Below are 22,229 nucleotides of genomic sequence, written 5' to 3'. Positions count from 1 at the left end.
TCCTTGACACGCGAGAATGGAGAGAACCCGAGGCGGGCTTTGCTTTGCTTTGCTTGCTTGCTTGCCTGCTTACAGCTGATCTCATCAGGGTGACTGACTGACTAAACGGGACTGACTGCCTTAGGTCTCTCAAATCACTGGACACTTCTGTCTGGTGGTGGCAGTAATAGAGGCAAGGCCTGGGAGAGCTGCTTGTGTCGTTTAGGTCAGGTACTTTAGGGTAGCATCGGGATCGACGGGGCACGTAAAGCTGCTAGGAGGCAAATAGGCAGGTCTTATTGCGCAGTTGCAATAACAAGCCATCTCGGATGGTTCTGACTTGGGGGTTTACCTCCTTTCGGGAGCCTCGCCCAGGAAGACAGGCAGACAAGTAAGTGCGGACAAGGAGGCAGGCAAGTCTCGGCTACCAGCGACCGGAAAGACGCATGTTCCAGTGCGCGGTCAGCCTAGAGAGTTGAATCATGCATACCATACGTGGGATAGAGAAACTGGCCCTGCCTGACCGACGTACTACAGACTTGTTGTTATGGATGGAGGCCACCACCCTAGACTTGATGATGTATATGCATGTATGTAGTGAGTAAGTGCAGTATGTATGTATGTATGTAGAGTAGGTCACGCAAGAAGGGACCCCGTCTCTTCTCTGTGGCACACACACACGCATATACCAGACACGTACACAAAGGCTCATGCAACTTCCGATGGTATCTGCAAGTGCAAGATTGCCGATATCGTCGTCGCCGTGTTTGATTTGCGCACACGCGCTCTTTGGTTTTTGCCCGCGGTCGTGTCAATGCGTAGCAGCATATACCTAGGCAGGTACTACTTCACATGCGACTGCGTCGACTACTGTATTGCTGCGTCCAATATGTGGGAAGCAGAGCGGCTCGTTCAGCCTACTGCTGTCCTTGACCAAGTAAGTACATATGTAAGATCACACACAAGATCACACACACACACACACACACACACATACAGACACACGCTCACTCACAGTCAACCACGAACCAAAAAAAGCTCCGCTCCGAGCGTAGGGTGAAGTCCCCGCCCATCTACATATGCAAGTAGATAGATGAGCGGCGGCAAGCTCGCCCGCGAAGGAGTTCCTCTTCGAAGGGCAGGCAGGCAGGCAGGCAGGCAGGCCCCATCGCCCTCTCAGCAAACTCCCCTTTGGGTTCCTACGCCCGCCCGCCTGCCCGCCCTTGCAGAATTTCCCGACCGCCTGGCGGAGAAAACAGTTTTCCCACTAGGTTGGGCAATATGTCATGCGGTCTTTGACGGGCAGCAAGGCAGTAGTGAGAAGGAGAAAGAAGAAAAAAAGTCAAGCGTTGTTGTTGTTGTTGTTGTTGTTGTTGTCGGTTCCTCCACGGGCCCAAGGACGTGTCACGATGCGATCCAGCAGTCTGTCCAGCGCTAGTCTCCACTGTGGGCAAAGGGCCAGGGACAAAAGCGAGAGAGGGGCGTTCGTTTCAACGGTTAATATAAAAATACCAAAGAAAAAATACCCAAACCCCAATACTCCGTATATATGCATACAAGCAAGTACTGTACTGTACCGTACCACTCACTCACTGCCCTAGTATCGACCTAGTATCTGGCCCCGGTAGGCAGGTTAGGTGCCAGCGCAGTCCAGTGCAGATTGTGTTGTAGATACTAGCTGATTAGGGCCGGGTCAAGCGTTGGACGATGGAGCATCTCGATTTGTTTCATCTCCCGTCGTAGTGTTCCCGTAGGGGTTCGATGGGTGGTAATGGGTAAAGTAGCAACGGGGGGGGGAGCCGCCCAGAGTCCACATGCACTGGCTGGCATTGCATTGAAGCAAGCAACCTGCTGGGTCGTCTCGTCTCTCGTCTCTGTCTGTCTCTCTCTCTCTCTTGTGTCTCCTCCTGCTCCCTGTGAGCGGGCTCGGGCTCTGGCTCTGGCGGGCGGGCTCTCGGATGACCAGATCCACCCGAAAAGTGAGGCGGGCGGTTACGGGGGGGTGGTGGTAGGTAGGCAGGTAGGCAGGTAGGTAGGTACGGGGGAGTAACTTCACTGTACCTTTTTCTTTTCTGTTGCAATTTTTCTGTCCCTCTCTCTTGCTGGCTCTCGCGGGCCCCTCCCTCCCACTCTCTTTCGCGCTCTTTCTTGTCATTACTGCGGCACGGTGATCAGATACCCAGATACTGTTGCATTTGACAGAAGCGTTATGGGGCCCCTTCAAGGTCAAGGGGCGGTGTGAATGGAGGAGTGGATGGGGATGGGGCCCTCTAAGATCGTATCGCTTGCAGCCGAGAGCCCGTACCGTTCAATACATGTGCCCGTCGCTGCATCTCACTGGCTTGCATGCTTCCTGCCTTCCCTCTTCCCGTTTCCCTTGATTCCTTAATCTTAGAAAGAGAGAGAGAGGAGGCAGAGCGTTACGTCGTAACAGTAGCAGGTAGCAGGTAGCAGCAGCAGTAACCCTTTCCAGGGGCAGAGGGAGCCGGGCCATGGACACGACGACGATACCACAAACTTAGTCGCTGACCATCCAATCGCAACTGAATGGATGGAGAGCGCCAAGTCGAGAGTAGAGATAGATCGGCAAAGTATCAAAAATCTGAAGGTCGAGTCGTCCGACGCCCTAAGCCGGGTGGGTAAGTAGGTAGGTAGTCATCAAAGACGCCTGTCCGTCTTCCTCATGCCATGCAGCAGCAGCAGCAGCAGTAGTAGTAGGCATTGTATCAATACAATCCAGCCTAGGTAGCCTGCAGTTTGACATCACAATCATTGACCATTGAAGCGACAGCGTAGAAAGAGAGAGAAGGAAAGAAAGAAAAACGATGACGAAGGCGCATCTGCATCTCAATTCTCCCTCCCGGTGCGACGGATCTGGCGCGCTCCCGTCGAACCACAACAGCCGGGTTCCTAGTTCGATAGTTTCGATAGTTCGATAGCCGCGCCACCTCGAGATCCTCTCGCTAAGGAGCGACGTGCCATTACCATCTCATAGTGAAGATCAAAACGATACGCGAATATCATGAGACGCCCCCTCTTCGGCCCTATATTCTTCTCCCCGTTCTCCCCGGTCGGGGAGGGGGTTTTAGTAAGAGGAGCAGCCCAGAAAGGAGGCAGTAGCTACGAGGTAGCCAGCCAGCCAGCCCCCCGGAATATTTTGCGGGTTGCTGGTACGCGATGATGACTGCATCATCATGAGAGATATCGCCTTTGTCGCCTGATACTGAACCGACAGGCAGGCTACAGTACCATTTTCTTCTCAAGGGCGGCGCCATCTCAGATCGAAGCCGCCGTCAGCATACGACTTCAATTGGGGTAAGCGCCCGACCATTCTACGCTCCTGTTGTCGTCATATTGTCTGCGAGGAGTAAATCTTGGTTGCCCGGTGAAGCCAATATCTGATATAGTACCAACTCCAGATTAATCAGTAGCCTTGCTGGGAATTACTTACTTGTAGACACGAAGCGCGTAATGATATGAGAATGTTCCTGAATGTGACTGTAAGCTTCAAGAAAGCCCTGGTAGAAGACGAGAAATACTCCGAAAAGCACCGTTCATGTGACGCCGTACACCAAAACATACTTGAACAACGTTGCAAGATCACCGAATGGTCAGAGACCTGTTGAAGGGATGTATATATGTCGTGCATCTCTAAGAATAATGGAAATCTAACGTGATACTTCATCAATCAATAGCAATGATGAGAGCGACCAAAGGTCAGGACAAGAGAAGTCCGATCACTTGCAGCCACCCCTGAACCTGCCGAGCAACTTCTCCAAGTCCGGCACGTCAAGCCCCTTCCAGCCCTTGCCCTCCTGCTCGCGGTCGGTGATGTCAATAACAGAACCGACCAGGTCCTTGGTAACCTCGTCGCCGACAACGCTGTCGTGTTGGTAGGCCGGGTGGTGGTCGACAAAGTCGCGGATCCAGCGGGCCGCCGTCCAGAGCTCGCCGCTGGCCCGGCGGCGGATGAGGTCGAGGTATGTCGCCAGCTCGCAACGCGTCTGCACATCGACGTTGACCGAGTCGAGGTAGCTCTCGACAATGGGGATGAGGCCCGGGAAGTCGTTATCCTCCGTGCGCGAGCCGTTGATCACCTCGTCGATGCTCATAAGCGCGTACTCGTCCTCCACAGGGCCCGTCGGCGTCGGGGGCCGACTGACCCCCATCGGCGTCGAGGTGCCAGATGCGCCCCCTCCGCGCGACTGTCGTGTGGGGAAGGGGTTCTTGCGGAAATAAAACTTCTTGTTGAGGACGGCGTCACGCGCGTGTGCCGTCTCCATGTTTTCGTCGACCTTGGCGATGGGTATATAGAAATTGAGGTCAAAGGATAGGATGGCGCGGGTGATCAGAACCATGAAGACCGAGAAGGCTGCGTTCTCAAAGTCGGTGATTTGGATCTCCATTGGTCGGAACTCGACACGCCAGCCAATGTCACTTCCAGCCGGCGGGGGCTTGAACCGCATGTGTTGCCAGTTCGTCGACTGGATGTTTTCGAAGTGATCCGCCTTGGACATATCGAGCTCCTCGAGGTCCTCGTTGAAGATAACAATAGGGTCCCGGATGAACAGATGGGCAAAGTGCGTGGCCAGACGATCATCCATGCCACCCTCCATCAGCTTGTCCTTGATGTTCTCATCAATGATCAGGTCTGGGTCGAGATACTCTGGCCGCAGACGATTGTCCGTAGAAATGTATGTCGAGTTGGATGCATAACGCGATTTGGGTATCCTCCAACGGCTGTTTTTCAGGGGCTGGCATTTATCGTCAGTACGAGGTTTCAATGTTCCGGCGACAGGCGGAATAAGTGGGGAATATCAACTCACCTCTTCGCCCAGCTCCTCCTTCGTGCGATCATCGACAGCCCTACTAATCTGATTCCAGCGAACATCGGTGTCTGCTAGGAACCCCTTATAAATAGGGGTAGCGGCCGTCAGGGCCAGCATGATAGGGCCGATGGGACTCAGCTGGTCATACATCTTTCTGCCTTCGGTGATGTTCTTGGCCTGGAAGGTGATTTGCAAACAGCAGCTTCCCATGCCAAACGCCATGGCGTCCATGTGAATGAAGTTGTCGGGTGCAGCACCGTTTCTCACATCATCATCCTCCGGCCAGTTATGGAGATCGTAGTTCACGCTAGGGTCCTTCCAGGGATTGGGGGTGTTCTTGTCATGAAAGACGGGAACGTTAACTTGGACTTTCCTGCCACGCCTCCAACGGATGTTGGCAGCTAGTGTGGGAAAACGGATATGGGGGTTAGCGATCTCATCAGGCACGAACTGCGAGCGCAGCTTGGAGCCAGAAGGCGGGTAATAGGGGTCGGTGAAAACCCCTGGTACGCCCAATTGGGGGGAACGTCGTGAGAGTGATGGGATATTCGTTGCTTTTCATGTGCTCCTTGGCGATTTTCCTCCTGTAGGATTATTTTAGCGGGAGTCGTCATTTCAGGTGTTCATTGCGGACTTACCTGAGCTTCATGTCCGGCTCGACACCTAGAAGTTCCTTAAGTCCAATACCCCATGGCTTTCCAGGTGTTGCCTCCAGCATGAATCTCCCGAACTCGGGGTGGAAAACCGGAAGGGGGTTTGAGCTGTCGACATGTAAGTTGATACAACTTGATCCTATACGAATAAGAGATTAGACTTACAGTTGGCTTTGAGTCTCTTGGATGGCCGGCACACCACCTCCCTGGTTGGACAGCTCTTCGTCGGCAGCCAGGGCCGTGAGAATATCAGCCTGGCGAAGCGATAAGAGCACCTTGGGCTCATCCTTTGAGTACTTGACGACAAGGTACTCGACCTAGAGATGGCAGTTAGCGACCTGCCACCGCTTTGTGTGAGTCCGGGACGGGGGGAAATATTCACCTCATCGCCCCAAAGCAAAGCGTCCCGCTCCTTGGTTTTGGCCTTGTTCCATATTTCGAGTAATTGCTGCAAGTCTATCGTCAGTCCCGCCGACTTGTAGGCAGGGGATGCGTTTCAAAAGGCAAAGGGAGCGTTGCATCGACAAGCATACATACCTTTATGCCCCATTCTCTGACCTGGTCTGCGTTTTTCTTGGCGTCTGGCCAATCCAGGGCCGTACCTTCAGCACTATGCGAATATGTTGTCAGTTACAACGGCCGACCAGTCCAATTGGGTCGTAACGTACAGCAAACCCATTCTGGCACAGCAGTCGTGGGTGAAGTATAGGAAGAAATTAAGAGAAAAAGAAAAAAGCGACCAGTTCGGCTACTCCCGGCAATGCGCAGCTGTCAGCGAGGATGCTATGTGCGGCAGCGGACCTTGCCGAATACACTTAAGCTGAAGTAGGTAGGAATGTAGGTAGGCAATGTAGAGCTGCACGCCATTAGTTGGGAGAAATTCATACAAGTAGTTCACCCAGGCACATATATTGAATATATGACTCGAGGCAGTTTGTTCAGATGACCAACCTGAGAAATGTGATGCTATACAAGGCTGAGCCAAGCAACGGAGATGTCGACTTAGGGTGTTCGGGATGATTGTATCATGACCGGAGATAACTTGGGATTGGCCGTATCGAAGATTTCCTTCTACGCTGCAGCTGCAGTTTTTGGCTTTTTGGAGGGGCTGCCTAGACGACTTCCTTTTTTTCTTTTCTTTTTGGTGACTTGGAACCTTCCAAGAAAACAAGAATCGATACTGGTTGATTGGTATCCCGACTGCTGGCACGATGCTTTCGTTGCCCCGCACAGCAACAGAGGTCTCTTGAATGAAAGCAAGGGTACTCGTGGTTTCGCGATGATCAACGTTTGCGCAAGAAGGGCAGGTGTGTTGACTTGTTGATGCCGGTTGACTGACTGACTCCCAATAGGACCCCGGCAGAAGAAAGCACGCAATACCCCAAGAACGGCAGCAGTGCTTCTCCAATTCGCAGTCTTGGGAGAGGGGTGGTTCGTTCGGTGTTAGTGAAACTAATCAATCAGAAGCCTTATCGTCAGCCACCGCTGCTAATCGTGAAAACCCCAGAGTGCAGAAGCCGGTCGGTCTGCTTGCCTTTTCTTTGATGGACACACACTCACTCTCTCTTGAAGATTTCTTCCTCTTATGGTGCTTCCCCCCGTCTTCTATTTCCCTCTTGCGGTATTATTAGACGTTTTTAGTCGAGTCGTGGTTGTGGGCCGGCTGCGAAACTCGTCGTCTCCAAATCCGCACATGCTTAGAAATCCAATTGCATCACGAGCAATCATTAATAATGCTATTTACTACATACTCCTTCAGTCCTGCTTAGACGTTAGGCGCCCACCCACGCCCTAACAACGACACTAACACCGTCCCTCACCAGCCACAGATCCATTAACGTACGTTCTTCAATGTTATACTCCAGTCGTTGCGGATCCTTTCACGATGCGACACGCTGGGTCTTATACTTTGCAATGTCATATTAACATGTATTCTGTGTCACAATCTCACTATGCATTTATTGCTGCCTCCCACCTTGCCTCACCTGCAGTAGCCGCCGCCACCTGACTGAAACCCTCATTGCCGATCACCAGTTGGCCGGATTTTGCTCTCCATGTGAGCCCCATGTTCTCGACGACCTCCTTCGGTCTCAGGTTCACCGTCTGCCGGCGAGTGATACGGGCCGCCTTGCACTTCTTGCTGCTCAAACCCTGCATGTGGCTGGACCTTGGGCGTTTGATGCGACCTGTGGTCCTGCGAGCGGCTTCTGACCATAGGTGGCTCATCAATCGACGAACTCTCCTCTCCCTCCTCTGCCACTGCCTGGCCCATGACACATTCACGCTCGGTGAAAAGCTCTGTTGGGTATGCGGCATGGCTATGACCAAACCCAGCACCAACGGGCCCAGTGTTGCCTGCCCTGTACTTTTGCTCGCCCTCCTCGTCACTCGACGTATCGCTTCTCTTGCTGCGTAGGCTTCTCTTGCTGACTTTTCGTACAAGTTCCCCGACCATCGCGCCACTCCGCTGCAGATCTCCGTAGACCTCCATCCCTCTGTGCCCAAGCTCAGTACGGGCTGCTTCCAGTGCCTGCCGGTTGAGATGAGTTCCCTCGTCAATCAGTCGATTCTTCTTGCGGATCTCGCTCCAGCGAGTCAAAGACCCGAGCTCAAGAATGTTCATACGTCGGTTTTTGTCCAATGGATTGCCAATGACGAGGGGCCTCCAGCCAACGTCCTCCTCGGGTATCGCACTCAGGTCTTTGCGTCCACTGGCTTTGGCTGCGGCGATGGCAGATTCTCGTCGCAGGAGACTGTCTCTGCGGGCTTCTGTCCATTTCTCCATTTCCGCTGTCCTCGAATCCGGAATGATTTGAACATGCCGGAAGCGAATAAGGACACTGATCAGCAACAAGGTCAAGACGAACAAGATAGCGGCAACTACACCTGTTGTAGCCCGTTGCCCCAGATTTCTCCGAGCTAGGCCGCCAATCCCAGTGGCCCCAGCTGCGAATATGAAGGCAAAAGTGTGGATGACAGCATAGCCTGCTGTGACTCGTGGGAAAGAAGAGTAATTGGTGCGCTTTTCGGCACTCTTCAGGCTTTTGGAACGGCCAGTCATGCCAGGTTCGAGATCGGAACAGTCCCACGTCTCCATGAGCAGCCCGTTGCATTCGGATATTGCCAGGCACGACAAGAACCCTACCATTGCCGCAAACAAGCAAGGGACTGCAACGGGGATGGGAGGGCCGTACGAGAAGACAGCATACATGGCACCGGCAATTGGTAGTACAAGGATGAAGACCGCCCGACGCACTAGATGCGAAGTCCAAGCGAAGTTGCTGGTGATGGTCATGCTGTTGGTGGCGACAGGATTGTACCGGGCTCTTGAAAAGACGTTGGCCTTTTGGAAAGGCACTGCGATAAGAGCACCAATTGCAACGGATGAAACTGCAGCGCCAACCAATGGCGAATGTAGTCGATAGTATCTCGACGTCAGCGATCCGAGCAACTACATTCATCTGTCAGCTCTGCTGCGTGGCTACAGATGGTAATGTCTCAAACTTACCACAATGATCAGGACGATTTGGGCGTAGATCCAAGCCAGGTATACCGCCATTGTGGCGAAACCAGGCTGTCGAAGCATTTCCAGCGAAAGGGCAATGCCGTGATATACTTCCTGGCCCCACCACTTGGGACCATCCTTGACACGATGCATCATGATTTCTCCTCGGGCCACTCGTCGAGAAACCTGGTCCCCAACTTTGACTTCTGCCACAGATCGTCTCCATGCTGAGCGACGGACCTCGGGTGTCAACACATTCAGGATCAGTACGCTTGCGATCAGTATAATGCTGATGTAGATACCCCATGATGGTTGGAGGGTGTTGATGACCAGCGCACCAATGAGGAAACCGAGCCCAAGAGATCCAATGAAGCACCACGTCCAAATTCCAAGCCATACACCAAGCCCGCCGCCGTGCCTTCTTACGTCGCTAGAATCAACTAGTTCGCCATGGGGGTTCCTGCTCATCAAGGAGACGCCATACAAGTCCGTCAGTATGGAGTGAAAGTTCATGCCTGCAAACCCCAAAGCCACGCCCATCAGTGCCCTGGACAATAGTAGTGTCATGGTCCAAAGGTTGGTGAAAGTGATTCGGACGCTACTGATCGCCAAAGCCTGAGGAAAGAGCAAGGGCATCGCCACCGCCAGACTGGTCAAGATATATGGCTTTCGACCATGTAGCAATGGCAGCGGCCAGCAGAGGAATGTTGGAAGTGCCATGCCAATGTATAGGCCAACATTACCCAGGATCGCGGAGTGATTCGTATCAACGATGAAGTACTGGATAGAGGGAACCAGTCCAGCATAGATTCCGATGAGGATACCTATCAATGCAGTGCTGATGCACGCCACAGTGGCTGTATAGCACTTACGTATCGGGGACCAATCCCGGGCTATAGGTTGTCTTTTGTGTGACTTGGTCAAGCTGAAGTGCGCATCACGAATACTGACGTGAGATCTCCCTCGAAGGCTAATGTTGCGCAACTCGTGTGCTCTCTTTGCTGCTGACTGTCGAAGCGAGGCCCTCGTGGGATTGGCAGCTGAGTTATGATGAAGATGGTCTGGTGGGCTCACATCAGTACCTGACCGTTTGACGGCGTTTCGCTGTGGGAGCGGCATGCCGAAGTCAACCTTATCATCAGAGGCGCCGCCATCTAAGCTACATGCGTCTGCTTCTATTTGACGAATTTCAGTAGAGCGGTTCTGGTATCTGTGAGGACTACCTGGCGACTTAGCGAGTCTGCGAAGGCTTTTGAGCTACTGCGTGAGGTGACGGGTGGTTGGTGGAAGACTCGGATGTATTCGCGGACTTCTCGGCTGTTTGGTACATTTTCTTTAGTACGGGGCTTGCTGATTCTTCTTGGATTATCTTCAAAATATGCTCGCGGGGTAGGATAGACACTATCCCGCTTCAACTGGTTGTCGGGCGGTGGCATCGGCAAAATCGGGCTGTGATCCCTTTGTTGTTGTGTGGAGCGCATATATCGGCTTGATTCTCGACGAGGCAGATGCGGCCCCGTGACTTTGTCCATGGGAACTCCAGGGGTGCCAGGCCCTTGCGCTCTATTGACCTCAGAGGGAGAGCTTCACAACCATGCGCCAGTCCCTCAACCGCTCCAACAAAGACTGTTGGTGGCGCATAAAACCCTGGCGAATGCTCATCGTCTTCACTCAGATCACCCAGAAGGCTTTCGTGGGCACTGGCGGGCCGAGACATGTCAGACATCACGTCCTTGCGGGCATACCAATGTCGAGTATTAAGTTCCCCCGTCATCGTCATGGCAATGCTCACGTGGTTCTGTGACATTGTTGGCAATGTGCAATGCCTCGCTTAACAGCTGCTCCAGATTTTTCATCGCATTGTTGATGGCATCGGCATCAGCAGCATTTTTGTCGGAGAATGTGGTGACTGATGTTAAAACCTCTTTACTAGAAGCATCCAGGGAGCTTTGGTGACTATGTTTCTCATGTCGTGGGTGCAGTTTCTCTGGTAACTGCGTCAGCTGAGGTTGGTTTGATTTTTTATACTTCAAAAGCTCACGGAGCCATTGTGTGGCACGTCTAGGGTCCAGTCCCTCTGGTAGAAAGGGCTGGGCTTGTTGGCTTGGCTTGTTCTCCTGGTTGGTCGTTTCCAACCCGCGCGAAGCATAACTTGTCGATCTTCGCCTCTTTGTCACAATGTGTTGGGTTTCAGGGCGTTTCTGTGATGCATGAACGCTGAAGGAGCGTGTGTTCGACCCTGGTTGACTCTCGTGCGTTGAATGTGGCATCTCAGATATCGTGTTGGTCGTTAGCCATGGCTGCTTTGAGTTGTCGACGTCAACCAGAGGAGAGCCTTCAAGGGGTGCTTTGCCGCTTTTCACGGACGGCTCTTTTGTAGCATCCTGTGTCTCCTTGTTTTCTATGCCCAAAGGGATATCACCCCAGTAGGAAGCTGCCTTGGAGGATTCCTCTTCTTTAAATACGGAGTGACCGGGTTGGGGAGAACTGGCCGGGGGATATGGCATCGGTTGAGGATCTTCGGGGGCGTGGGCGGTGATTTCCTTTGGCCATGATACGATTGCACTTTATCGACCTTATCATGACCCTGGTGGACTTCTTCGAGAGATGAGGCTGCTTGTTCGGCCAATGTTGGGCAGTCCGAAAGCTGTCTCACCTTCGAAACAGGGTGATGACCTTGATGGTTATACGACTCATTTGAATACGGGCTGCTTGAATGGGGGTCATATAGGCTTTCACTTTGGCGGGTGAAAGCCCTCGTGTCAACTCCATCGGCCGGCCTGACCTTTGAGATCCCTCCATGTCCAGAGTGCGAATCTTCCTGTAAGACGGGTTGCGTAGCAGGCCGAACCTTTGTCATTGCGCTGTGATGTTGGTGAAAATGTTCCGAAACGTCGACTTCTGCTTCGCAAATATCCCCACCAGTCAAAGTGCGGAAAACTCGACCAGTGATGATTTGAGGGGGCGACAGCGAGCGTTGGGTCTCCGGGGTTCTGATAGGAGACTCGCGTTCTACCTCTGTTCCTTGATCACAGAAATCTGCTCCGCTTACAAGTCCGGGGTGGTGGACTTTGGAGTGAGCACCAGGGGCATGTAGGGTTGGATCAATACAAACGATGCCTGGAGGTTTGTGCTCTTTACTATTCAGAGCAACCACTTCCCAGTCGATCTTGTCTGATGAATTGTTCTTCGTCTCTTCCTCGGTTGGTGAGGGGGCTTGGCTTTTGTCGTAGCAGTATGGTCCTCCAAAAGGATGGGGTCACTTTGAGTCAATATAGGAGGTGCAGGCAGATCTTTTTCGCTAGAATGCTGCTGAGATACCTCGGACTTCAACAATGCATGCCGAGAGGAGCCATTCTTCGAACCGCTGGACCGAATGGAGGCAGGTCGCATGTCGTTTGCCATTCGAGACATGTCTGAGGGACTTAGTTGCAGACTGGTCCTCGGGGATACGTCAACCTCGCTCAGTGGCTTGTGGTCTGGTCGTTTTTGGGTGAAAGGATCTGCGGCGTTGGTGATGAAGCCCTGTTCCCTGGCCTTTGCGTGGTCGTTCTGCTGATCCAGATCGCAATAACGGACAAGTCGGATGACAGCAGAACTTGCGGATGAGGTATTGGGAAACTCGTGGTGGTTTGGGAAATCGATTGCAGACTCGGATCCGCGGACAAGGGAGCGCCGGAACCCGCTCAGCGTGGCAGCAGTCACACGCCGTCTTGCAGGCGGGGCACTCGAGGGTCGCCGCTCAGGACAAAAGATCATCAAAGGTTTGGGAGAACTAGGTAGTCATTGGCAGTCACTGAGACCGGACAAGTCCAGCAAGCAAAGGCCTCAGGACGTAGAGAGGAATATGGCTTGTGGCTAATATTGTTATAAGGATAAAACGTAGGTCGACAGGGAAGTGTAAGACAAGGTAAAGAGGTTGAAAAACTACAGGAGACGACCCTGGACCTGTGTAGAGATACCTGAGGTGTTGATGGCCGTTGGTGTTGTAAGGAAGAAGTTCTCATGAGGTCGAGGGTGTTTAGCTACGTCCACGCAAGATACAGATCAATGTGCCTTCTACGAACAAAGACGAGTTGGACGAAATGGAAGCGACTAGTTGCACTTGGCAGACACCACTTGCAGCTTCCCTTTGGGCTTCGGCTCACTTCGGAAACTGTTACTCGACTTGATACACAAGAAATTGAACGCAATCTCAATTCTAATTTTGCATCGAGTTACTCGTGAAACTGGATATATTTACATGGAGTCTGCGAAGCTCAAATCTGCTAGTTTTCTTCCCCTGGGCTCGACACTAGTATAGATGCGCCTAGAGTGCAGCACTATCTAAGTGTTTCTGGAACTCGGAGTCGATGAAAGGCACCGTGGCATCGCCGAAATCAGTAGTAGAAAGAGCGTTCTGTGCCACACTCGTCAGACTCTCCCACGCGATCAGGGGCTGCTGCTGGCCGACGGACGCGGTGAAACCGAGCGAGTGGTCGAGGAGACCGATGATGCTGAAGTACTTGATGAGTACGCCGCTACCCTTGAAGTGCGGCGTCTTGGTCGTGGTGTACTTGCCGTGGCCCGAGGCCGCGACGCCCAGGACCGCGGCGTCGAGCGACGCGGACGCCAGCCACACCACGATGGACTCCCAGTCGTGCCGGTGCCCGATTCCCAGCCGCGACTCCCACTCTGACGGCACGTCTTTGGGCCAGTACCAAGCGTACATGATGGCGTGGCTTCCGTTCACAGTCGCCGCGCGCGAGTAGATTTGGCCCGTGCTGGCGAGGCAGTCGGCAGATCGGCTGCCCTTGGGCTCGAGACCCTCGCTGTTTAACACATCAGCATATGGTCTCTTGGTTGAAGCCTTCTTCAATAAATATCAGGCGAAGCTGCTCTACGCACTTGGTATTACCCCGAGCGTCAACAGCTGGATAGGGAACGCAGCCTGAATCGCGAAGTAGGTAAGGCTTGCATTTCAAGTAAAGCTCGCCAGCGGTACCGGAAGGCACAGACTCGGGAAGACCAACAATGTCCGCGTTACCGATGGGATCGCGCTGCTGGACAGGGTGGGCGAGGGCCTGGCGAGCAAGGATCGCGAGCCCGAGAGCGGCCTTGAAAAGCATGTAGAGACCCATGACTATATTGTATGGGTTGGGTAATATGGAAAGAGAAATCTGGGTAGAGATGCACAGGTTGATGTTTTTTTCTTCTCGTTACTGGATAAAGTTAAGGGGGCACAAAACCTAGAAACTGGGCGCACAGCCTGCCCTTTTATATACTTGCTCATTCCATCATATAGTAAGCAAGGCTGTTTTTACAATGAGCATATGTGATATCCGTATACACCATCAAGATGTGTTCCTGAAATGCATTTCTAGCCTGGTTCGCCAATGAACATGGCTTCCTCAGAGCCAGGGGGCCATGCCAAGTCCGGAATTGTTGCCTGGCCATAACTATGTACACACACACGCCTATGCAGGTTCCCCCCCCCCCTGGCGGAAGGTAATACTACCATCCGAATCCTACTGGACCCTGCTACCCACCCTTGAACCACAAGGCAAGCTGAAAAGATACTACGTTACTGCCGACTTGCCCGAATCTGATTCCGAGCCCTAATAGCATACGATCTCCCTGGTGTGGCTTTGGTTGGGGCGTTACTAGTCCCGCGTTACAGTCCAATCCGGGTTATGCGTCAGTTGAGATCAAATCACTCTCAACACGTTCTACCCGTTGTTGACCGTATTGACCAGCAAGATGTGCATGCGGATTGGCTAGATGAATTCATGGTAGTCTAACTACCAATATCAAGAACAAGGCAAATTGTTGATAATTCATCACATACACAAGGCTAAGTAAGGCTAAACCGGCAGTTGTTGGTAACGACTTGATCGAATCGCGGCCCAACTCGTATCTTAGACCCTATGCCCTACCCAAAGCCAAGTGGCGCCACACCCTTTCTCCGTGCATATAAATATAAGGCTGCGTTTTGTGAACTTCAGACTGAAAGGCCGGGCCCATCCCGGAACACCATATTCCCAATGCTAGTCCGTCGACCTGGGTGAGCTTATGAACAAAGGCCAAGACCGAGGTTGCCTTGGAATCTATTTTGAAGAAAGGCGAACTACGCCTGCTCGATTTGGACATAGCTAGCAGGGACGCTCTTGGTGGCTCCTCCCTTTTCAACCTCGGCCCATCCATCGCCAGGGTCCTCCTTCACCAAGACGAAACGTTCGCCTTCGGCCATGTTGTGTTCGGCGTCGGTTTGTGCCGTGTAATCATACAGCGCCACAGCATATTTGAGTTTCTTTGCTCCTCGACGTGGAGCAACAGCGGGACCCTTCTTCTTGCCAACAGTCCCAATGGAAGAACCCGAGTTTGAGTATGTAGAAGTAGGACGGTTGCTAAAAGATGATCCCGTATGTTGCGGCGCGATTGCGGTCGGAGCGCTTGGGAGGATCTCAAGGTATGTTGCAGGCACAAGACCTTCCTTATATCCGGCTCGTACTTTAACCCAACCGGAGCCATCTGCGCTAGTTGTCAGTAAAGCCTCAAATTAAGTTGTAAAATAAAAGGTCGGGTTCTTCATACCGTCTGGCTCTAGTATCGTAACGTCCCTTCCCTCAGGAACTGAGATCTCGCCATCACCACTGGCATCAAACGTGTACAGCATCTTGCCCTTCTGCTCTGGTTTGCTTGTCGCAGAGACATTCGCAGAACTGCCGGGCAACTCACTAATGTACGCGGCTGGTGGCGGAGCGACTAAACGACTCTTTCGTGTTGTAGATATAGACGGTCTTGGGCCTGATGGTTCAGGGGGCGCTTCTTCGCTAGGTGCGGGAGGGACGGATATGGAACCGCTCATTGAGCGGTTTGCACTTGCAGCATACCCAGAACTGAGAGAGTTCATCGTATTGGAGCGACTGAGCGTTGGTAGCTCTGCGACGTGATCTGGAGTGCCCGTAGCAGGCTTCAGAAGCGTGCTGGCCGCGGTCTGCCGCTCAGATTTGTACTTCTTGCGCTCCTCTTTCGATAGTTCGCCAGGACATTCCGCCGGCACCTTCATCTCGCACTTGCTGTGACAAGTATAACCACAGTCTCGGCAGTCGAAGCCCTTCGCGGACAAACCCCAGATTCTCTCCCCACAGAGGTCGCAATTGGTGGGAATCTTGAACGTTTGTGATTTGAAATTGTGGTTTTTCGCACCCAACGTTACATCGCCAACGGCTGCTGTGATCGTAGACGTCTCTACTTCGGCCGTTAGGCGCTTTCGGTCGACCTGGTGCAGGTCTTCCTGCATGGCAAAAATTTGGGTCACAACCTGGACCTCATCCTTTTGCTCGGTACCCTCTCGAATGCGCTGCTTTACCCTCTTGATACCCTCGACCTCCCTGCGTTTCTTATCCACTTCGCGCCGCAGGTCTCCCAGTTGGCTCTTTGACTTGTTCAGAACATTTCTCAAGTAAACCTTGGCAGAGTCGTCGGTGACCATAGTATCATCGTCATGCCACACGGGGCTCGGCTCAAAGGCTTTGTCTGCAGGCTCCTGCCACGAGCCTTGGTTGTGCTGAATATACATGAGGCTGTCAAGGTGGGGAAGGTTCCTCTGGATCTCCTGGTTCATATGGCCGACCTGCTCGTTGCTCTGCTGCAGCATGGAGGATTCCAGGTCAGCGGCCACAGTCCACAGTCCATTCAGCTTCATAGTCTTGAACTCCGATAGGTCCTGCAGGCTGTCCATGAGCTCGGGCAAATACTCGTGATAATACTTCTCCTTCTGTTTGTTGGTGACGTTGATGGTTATCAAGTAGGTATTCTTCAGATTATTCATCTCGAATATCTGCTGTTGGTAATTGCTTTGAGCCTTGGCCTTGTCGAAGGCCGATTCGGTCTTTTGCGCTTGCTTTCCACTTCTTGGCAGACTGAATCGTATTTGCCCTTCGTCTTCCGTAAGCCGGCGTATGAAGAGTCCCTTTCGCCCTCGAGTTTGTCTGCATACTCGACGTGCCGTTTGCGCAACTCCTCGAACTTGGAAGAGTAGAACTTGAGAGGGTCGGCGACCTTTGTCACCAGATCGTTGGCATAGCGTTCGTGTTCGTCGGCGCGCGACTCGAGAGTCTTCAGTTGCGTCGTCCAAGTGACCAGAGAGGCGCTCTCTAAGGAGCCAGGGGTCATGGCGGGGTGTCGCCGACGCTGAGGCTGGCCGACTTCTTGTTCTTTTTCTCGAAGTACTTCTTGGCGAGGGCGTTGAGACGGGCGCTGTGCTCCTTCTCGAGGGCGCTTCGGTCGCGAAAGAATTGTTGTATGTCGTCGAGCCAGGCAATGCCGTTGGCAACCCACACGTTGGCCGGCTTGAAGCCATCCTAGTACCGGTTATATCGAAGCCCGAGAGACGTAGGCCTGAAACAGAGACATTGTCGTACCTTTAATTCGGCGCCAAAGGAGGGCGCAGCTTCGACTTCGGCCATCAGTTCGCGATGGTATCGGGAAGTGGCGGGGTTAATGCGAGCATGCAAAAGAGCCGGGCAGTTGGGGAGGATACGTAGGGTGTAAGCAGGTGGTATTCAAATGAGCAGGTTTCTATTGACCTAAGTAGAGTTTCAAAAAAGAAGAATGAGCTTCAGTCCGTGGATGATGGCCTTGATGACGGAGCCATAGCAGATGTGAATAATAACACCACGACCTCGGGTAAAGGCGCAACGGAAAACGATGTTGTGTTGATCGCTGGTCGTAGTCCGAAGCGTCCCTGACTTGAGCGGGAGGTTCGTTGCTACCCTCCCGCACTCACTCCCGTGCTTTAAGGTGAACCTTGGAAGTAGCCCATGCAATTGGAGCCCAAGTTTGCGGTCGCGGCACCCCTGCCCATTCGCAACGTCCAGACCCCACAGTCTCGGAACGCTGGCTACGCGGGCTACGTAACGAACGTACTTGGTTGAAAGTACATGTAGCCAGCCGCACCACTCACACGAGTCGGTCTGCGACAAATCAGTAGAATAGAATACATAGGCCTTGCGCCTTGGGCGTAGATGTTTTTATTTTTGAGCGTATATTATGATGCATGTATATATGTATGTACCTACTTTAGTCATTGCAGAGGCAACCCCAGAAGAAGTTCTGCCCTCAGTGGCCTATTAATGCTCAAGGCTCACCTTGTAGGCCTGTATGGCTCGACGGACAGGGTGCCTAAGCCAGCGCCACAAGTGGGTAGAGTGCACTAATGTTGATTGATCTACTGCTGAAAGATGGCTTTGTGGCTGTTTCTGGATGCCTGACATCTTTATGTACCTCGCTTCAACTTTAACCCCACTAAGGCTGGGAGGCAAGAACGCACTGGTAGCTACCCCGCCAAAATCGCGAATGCATTCGTAGCTGCTATCCATCGTTTCAAAACATCGAGACCGACCAAAGGCCTTGTTTGCTTGACCTTTCCGTCACATCATCCAGACCAACCCTCAGGTATGCAAACACCTTTCTGGGCAGCTTCTTGCCTGCAATTCCACATTTAATCCTGTAAACTGACATGGCATAATCTGCTGGCAGGTCTCCCATTTATTTCCCGGTCACTCTGATCAAACCTTTGGATTGCAACTTCCTCGGACCGCCCACGCCGTCGAGGAAGGCCTTCTGGAGTTCGATCTCATCTTTCGCGCATTCCACACAAACTTGCGGGACCTCCAACACCCCTCCCAACACCTCACACCTTACTTCCATACATCAAGCACGACGATGTCGGACCTTGCATCGCGCATCACCGCGCCCGAGGCGTCGGCCGCCCCCAACCTGGATATGGGCGATGTCGAGACGGCACAGACCGATGGCGCTGGCATGATTGGAAACGGCTCTGGCCTTCAAGAGGTCAATTACGACGTCGAGGTCAGCCTCAACGAGCTGCAGCGCGACAGAAGCAACCCGCTCGGTTCGGCTCACACCTTTGAGGAGCTTGGTCTGTACGTGCTACTTCCCGCTCAACATCATCATAAGTAAAATTTTAATGTGTATTGTACTGACTGACCATCGACCCTTTGTATAGTCCCGGCGAAGTCTTGCAGGGTTTGATGGCCATGCAGTTCCAGAAGCCCTCCAAGGTCCAGGAGAAGGCTTTGCCGCTCATGTTGGCAAACCCTCCTCAGAACATGATTGCTCAGTCGCAATCTGGTACAGGAAAGACCGCGGCCTTCGTCACGACTACCCTTTCTCGTGTCGATTTCAGCCAGCCTACCCAACCTCAGGCTCTTATCCTTGCCCCGAGCCGTGAGCTGGCACGCCAGATTCAAGGCGTAGTTCAGACTATTGGTCAGTTCTGCGCGAGCTTGGTGGTCGCTGCCGCCGTTCCCGGCGCTGTTGCCAGAGATACGCGCATAGAGGCGAGCGTTGTCTGCGGAACGCCTGGAACCGTCATGGACCTGATTAGAAGACGGCAATTCGACGTGTCCCAGTTGAAAGTTCTTGTTATTGACGAGGCCGACAACATGCTGGACCAGCAGGGTCTAGGTGACCAGTGCGCTCGAGTGAAGCAGTAAGTCATTCGATTGCCCCATGCATGGCTCACAAACACCAGCTAACGTTTATCTTGAAAGGATGCTGCCACCTACCGTCCAGATTCTCCTATTCTCGGCAACATTCCCTGACGGTGTCGTGAAGTACGCCGAGAAATTCGCCCCCAACGCCAACCAGATCAAGCTCAAAGTCCAGGAGCTTACAGTCCGTGGTATCTCCCAGATGTTCATGGACTGCCCCGATGAGAGCCAGAAGTACGCCATTCTTTGTCAGCTCTACGGTCTGATGCAGATCGGCTCCTCCATCATTTTCGTCAAGGTAAGTGAGGCAGCTCCAACTGCCGAGACTCGTACTGACTGTTACTGCAGACACGCGAGTCCGCCAATGAGATTATGAAACGCATGGTGGCAGACGGTCACAAGGTGACGGCCCTTCACGGAGCATTCGAAGGCGGCGAGCGAGATGCACTCATCGACGAGTTCCGATCGGGCCGCACCAAGGTCCTCATTACGACCAACGTGCTGGCTCGAGGTATTGATGTCTCGAGTGTGTCAATGGTCATCAACTACGACGTTCCCATGAAGGGTCCCGGTGAGAGAGAGCCTGACCCAGAGACCTATCTTCACCGAATCGGAAGAACCGGTCGCTTTGGCCGTGTCGGTGTCAGTATCACTTTCATCTACGACAAGAAGAGCTTTGATTTCCTTCAGCAAATCGCCGAAAAGTACCAGATTGACTTGATTCGCCTGGTTCCTGACGATTGGGACACGACGGAGAAGGAAGTTCAACGGGTCATCAAGTCGAGCCGCGCACAGTCTGGCTTCAACCCCAGTGCCAAATAAGCACTCGGGACGGAGACACTTGTGCCAGGCCTATCGACGCAACCCCCACAATGTGTTGTATGGACCAGCATGAACTCGAGAGGGGGGAATGCATGGTGGCTGGTCTTGGTGAGCTGAGTCGATTGTTTTGGCGACTCAAAAAAGAACTGGCCCTGAACTGGATGCTGGATGAGAGAACGAACATGTTGCTATTTGCCCAGCCGGAGAAAAGACTAGAGGACACGATGATGAGATGATACCACCAACAAAAACAAGTTGCGGTAATAATGAAGACAAACTACCAAGCCTGTGGATGCATCGTTTTGCTTGAACTAAGTGATGGCACAAATTGCATACCCTCCCTGCCCATGAAGGCGCCTGGAAATCGAAAGTGCCTATACTAAGCTAATGCTGTTGGTTATAAGAATAGGCACTGCCAGTAAGTATAATAAGAACAAAATGTGGAAGAAATACGGAGGTTTACGTTGAATCAATAGTACGTAAGTTGGTAGGAATGCATACCTACCTACCTACATTACATATGTGAACTGTGCTTCGCCTGGTTTCTTTTTGGGTATTCTACCATGGTTGCGGTGCGGCATTGCTGCATTTTATTCTCTTTCCTGCCAACACATGCAGGGAAACGGAGGAGCAGGGGTTGATTATACGTGTTGGAGTCGCCAATGGCAAGCGGGAACCGACATGACACACAGGAGTTGCCATAGTATATCTAGATATGGAGATGGCGAGTATGCGGTTTGCATCACATCCAGTCATCTGGCTCCTGCGGAGGGTGAAATGGAAGAAAAGGACTTTACCTCCTGGGACGCAAGCGACTACTTGTCGCAGTCTTGCAGCCGATGACATCGGGCACCGCCACCATTGGCTGGGAGGGTTACGTGAGATGCGGCCGGGTCCAGGTCCAGGTCCAGGTCTCGTCGTAAGCGCCCTGCTCTCGGCGCCCAAACCGGGAGCGGGAGGGCTTTTTAGGCGCGCGCAACCCGTACCACCACACCTGCACCCAGAGACTTTCATTCTTCCTGCCCCTGCACAGCCCGCACGCATCTCTTACAATAGAATGCAGCCAATGATCTAAATTTACTATCCGCATTCCTCTCGCAACTCGCACCTTGCACCTCTCTCCATAGGACAGACCCGCCGTGCAGAACCCCGTCGCGACCTTAGCTAGGCATGCTTCGGGTTGTTCTTCAACAGCCCACCCAATCATATCCGTAGAACAGACAACTTGCCGCCGATGACTCCAGAGTCAACATGGGCGCCTCTTTCACCCCGGTATCCTTCATACCTCAACCGATTTCCGGGCTGCTTCGCCATGACGCAACGTGCATATTCCGCTGCTGCCGGCGCTGCTGCCGGCGCTGCTGCCGCTGCTCTCTGTAGGGCTAAGCCTGGCCGAATCTGAGGTACCTGCAGCAGCATGTCGCGTCCTATTTCCACGCCTGCGTAATATGGTATACTATGCCACTCATGTCATGTACGGGATGATGTGGTGGCTTCCTGTCTACATCGCTCCAGCCTGGCCAATGTTGGCTGACCTGCACCTCTGCTCTGACCCGGCCTTCATCTTGGACCCTTCTCGCCCCCTCCCTCCTTTCTCCAGCGCAGGCGCAGATTACTGTCTTCACTTCTGCAGCGGCCAGCAGTTCATGCTTTCCATCCACCCGCTTTCGCATTCTCTGGTCATCTTTGTGAGACTTCAGCTATCCTCCTTTTACCAACCCTTGCTTTCCGTTCGGTGGGCTGTGCTGGAACCATGTTGAGATGCCGGGCGTCTCCAGGATTTCTCTTTCTACATTCATAGGTCAGTGATATCCGATCTCCCCTTCCTTCCACTTCCCAAAAGATCAAATATCGACCGGCCTGCCCTGAAACATTCCGGTTGCTTGCCGACCCCAACCAAGCGCCTACGTTAGGCCAAGCAGCTCGAATACTAGGCAGTTGT

At 52.9% G+C, this 22,229-nt stretch overlaps 5 protein-coding genes across 5 annotated transcripts; 1 reads left to right on the top strand and 4 right to left on the bottom strand.

Moving 5' to 3' along the window:
- Positions 1 to 3,716: 3,716 nt before the first annotated feature.
- PG997_004858 (glutamate-cysteine ligase catalytic subunit) lies at positions 3,717 to 6,140 on the bottom strand (the record flags this gene model as incomplete). Its single annotated transcript, XM_066809173.1, has 7 exons — positions 3,717 to 4,733; positions 4,806 to 5,144; positions 5,260 to 5,392; positions 5,447 to 5,569; positions 5,627 to 5,778; positions 5,999 to 6,071; positions 6,130 to 6,140. The coding sequence occupies 7 exons, from the start codon at positions 6,138 to 6,140 to the stop codon at positions 3,717 to 3,719; spliced, it is 1,848 nt and encodes a 615-aa protein (XP_066672791.1).
- Positions 6,141 to 7,478: 1,338 nt separating this feature from the next.
- PG997_004857 (Major facilitator superfamily transporter) lies at positions 7,479 to 12,665 on the bottom strand (the record flags this gene model as incomplete). The annotated part of the gene is made up of 6 exons (XM_066809172.1): positions 7,479 to 8,912; positions 8,970 to 9,790; positions 9,839 to 10,141; positions 10,759 to 11,509; positions 11,623 to 12,182; positions 12,230 to 12,665. Coding segments are annotated over 6 exons (4,305 nt in total), but the record flags the coding sequence as incomplete, so codon positions are not given.
- A 610-nt stretch (positions 12,666 to 13,275) lies between these two features.
- PG997_004856 (uncharacterized protein) lies at positions 13,276 to 14,086 on the bottom strand (the record flags this gene model as incomplete). The annotated part of the gene is made up of 2 exons (XM_066809171.1): positions 13,276 to 13,777; positions 13,854 to 14,086. The coding sequence occupies 2 exons, from the start codon at positions 14,084 to 14,086 to the stop codon at positions 13,276 to 13,278; spliced, it is 735 nt and encodes a 244-aa protein (XP_066672789.1).
- A 986-nt stretch (positions 14,087 to 15,072) lies between these two features.
- Positions 15,073 to 17,416, bottom strand: PG997_004855 (Protein BZZ1; the record flags this gene model as incomplete). Its single annotated transcript, XM_066809170.1, has 5 exons — positions 15,073 to 15,476; positions 15,540 to 16,818; positions 16,872 to 17,057; positions 17,141 to 17,311; positions 17,372 to 17,416. 5 exons carry the CDS (start codon positions 17,414 to 17,416, stop codon positions 15,073 to 15,075), a joined length of 2,085 nt encoding a protein of 694 aa, XP_066672788.1.
- Positions 17,417 to 18,674: 1,258 nt separating this feature from the next.
- On the top strand, positions 18,675 to 20,287 carry PG997_004854 (P-loop containing nucleoside triphosphate hydrolase protein; the record flags this gene model as incomplete). Its single annotated transcript, XM_066809169.1, has 4 exons — positions 18,675 to 18,895; positions 18,979 to 19,464; positions 19,526 to 19,763; positions 19,814 to 20,287. 4 exons carry the CDS (start codon positions 18,675 to 18,677, stop codon positions 20,285 to 20,287), a joined length of 1,419 nt encoding a protein of 472 aa, XP_066672787.1.
- Between the last annotated feature and the right edge of the window lie 1,942 nt (positions 20,288 to 22,229).

This window comes from Apiospora hydei, assembly GCF_038363865.1.
Source record: "Apiospora hydei strain CBS 114990 chromosome Unknown utg000004l_segment0_segment0, whole genome shotgun sequence".
Classification (NCBI taxonomy): domain Eukaryota; kingdom Fungi; phylum Ascomycota; class Sordariomycetes; order Amphisphaeriales; family Apiosporaceae; genus Apiospora; species Apiospora hydei.
The sequence above is the reverse complement of the archived record's forward strand: the minus strand, read 5'-3'. Positions and strand labels throughout refer to the sequence as shown.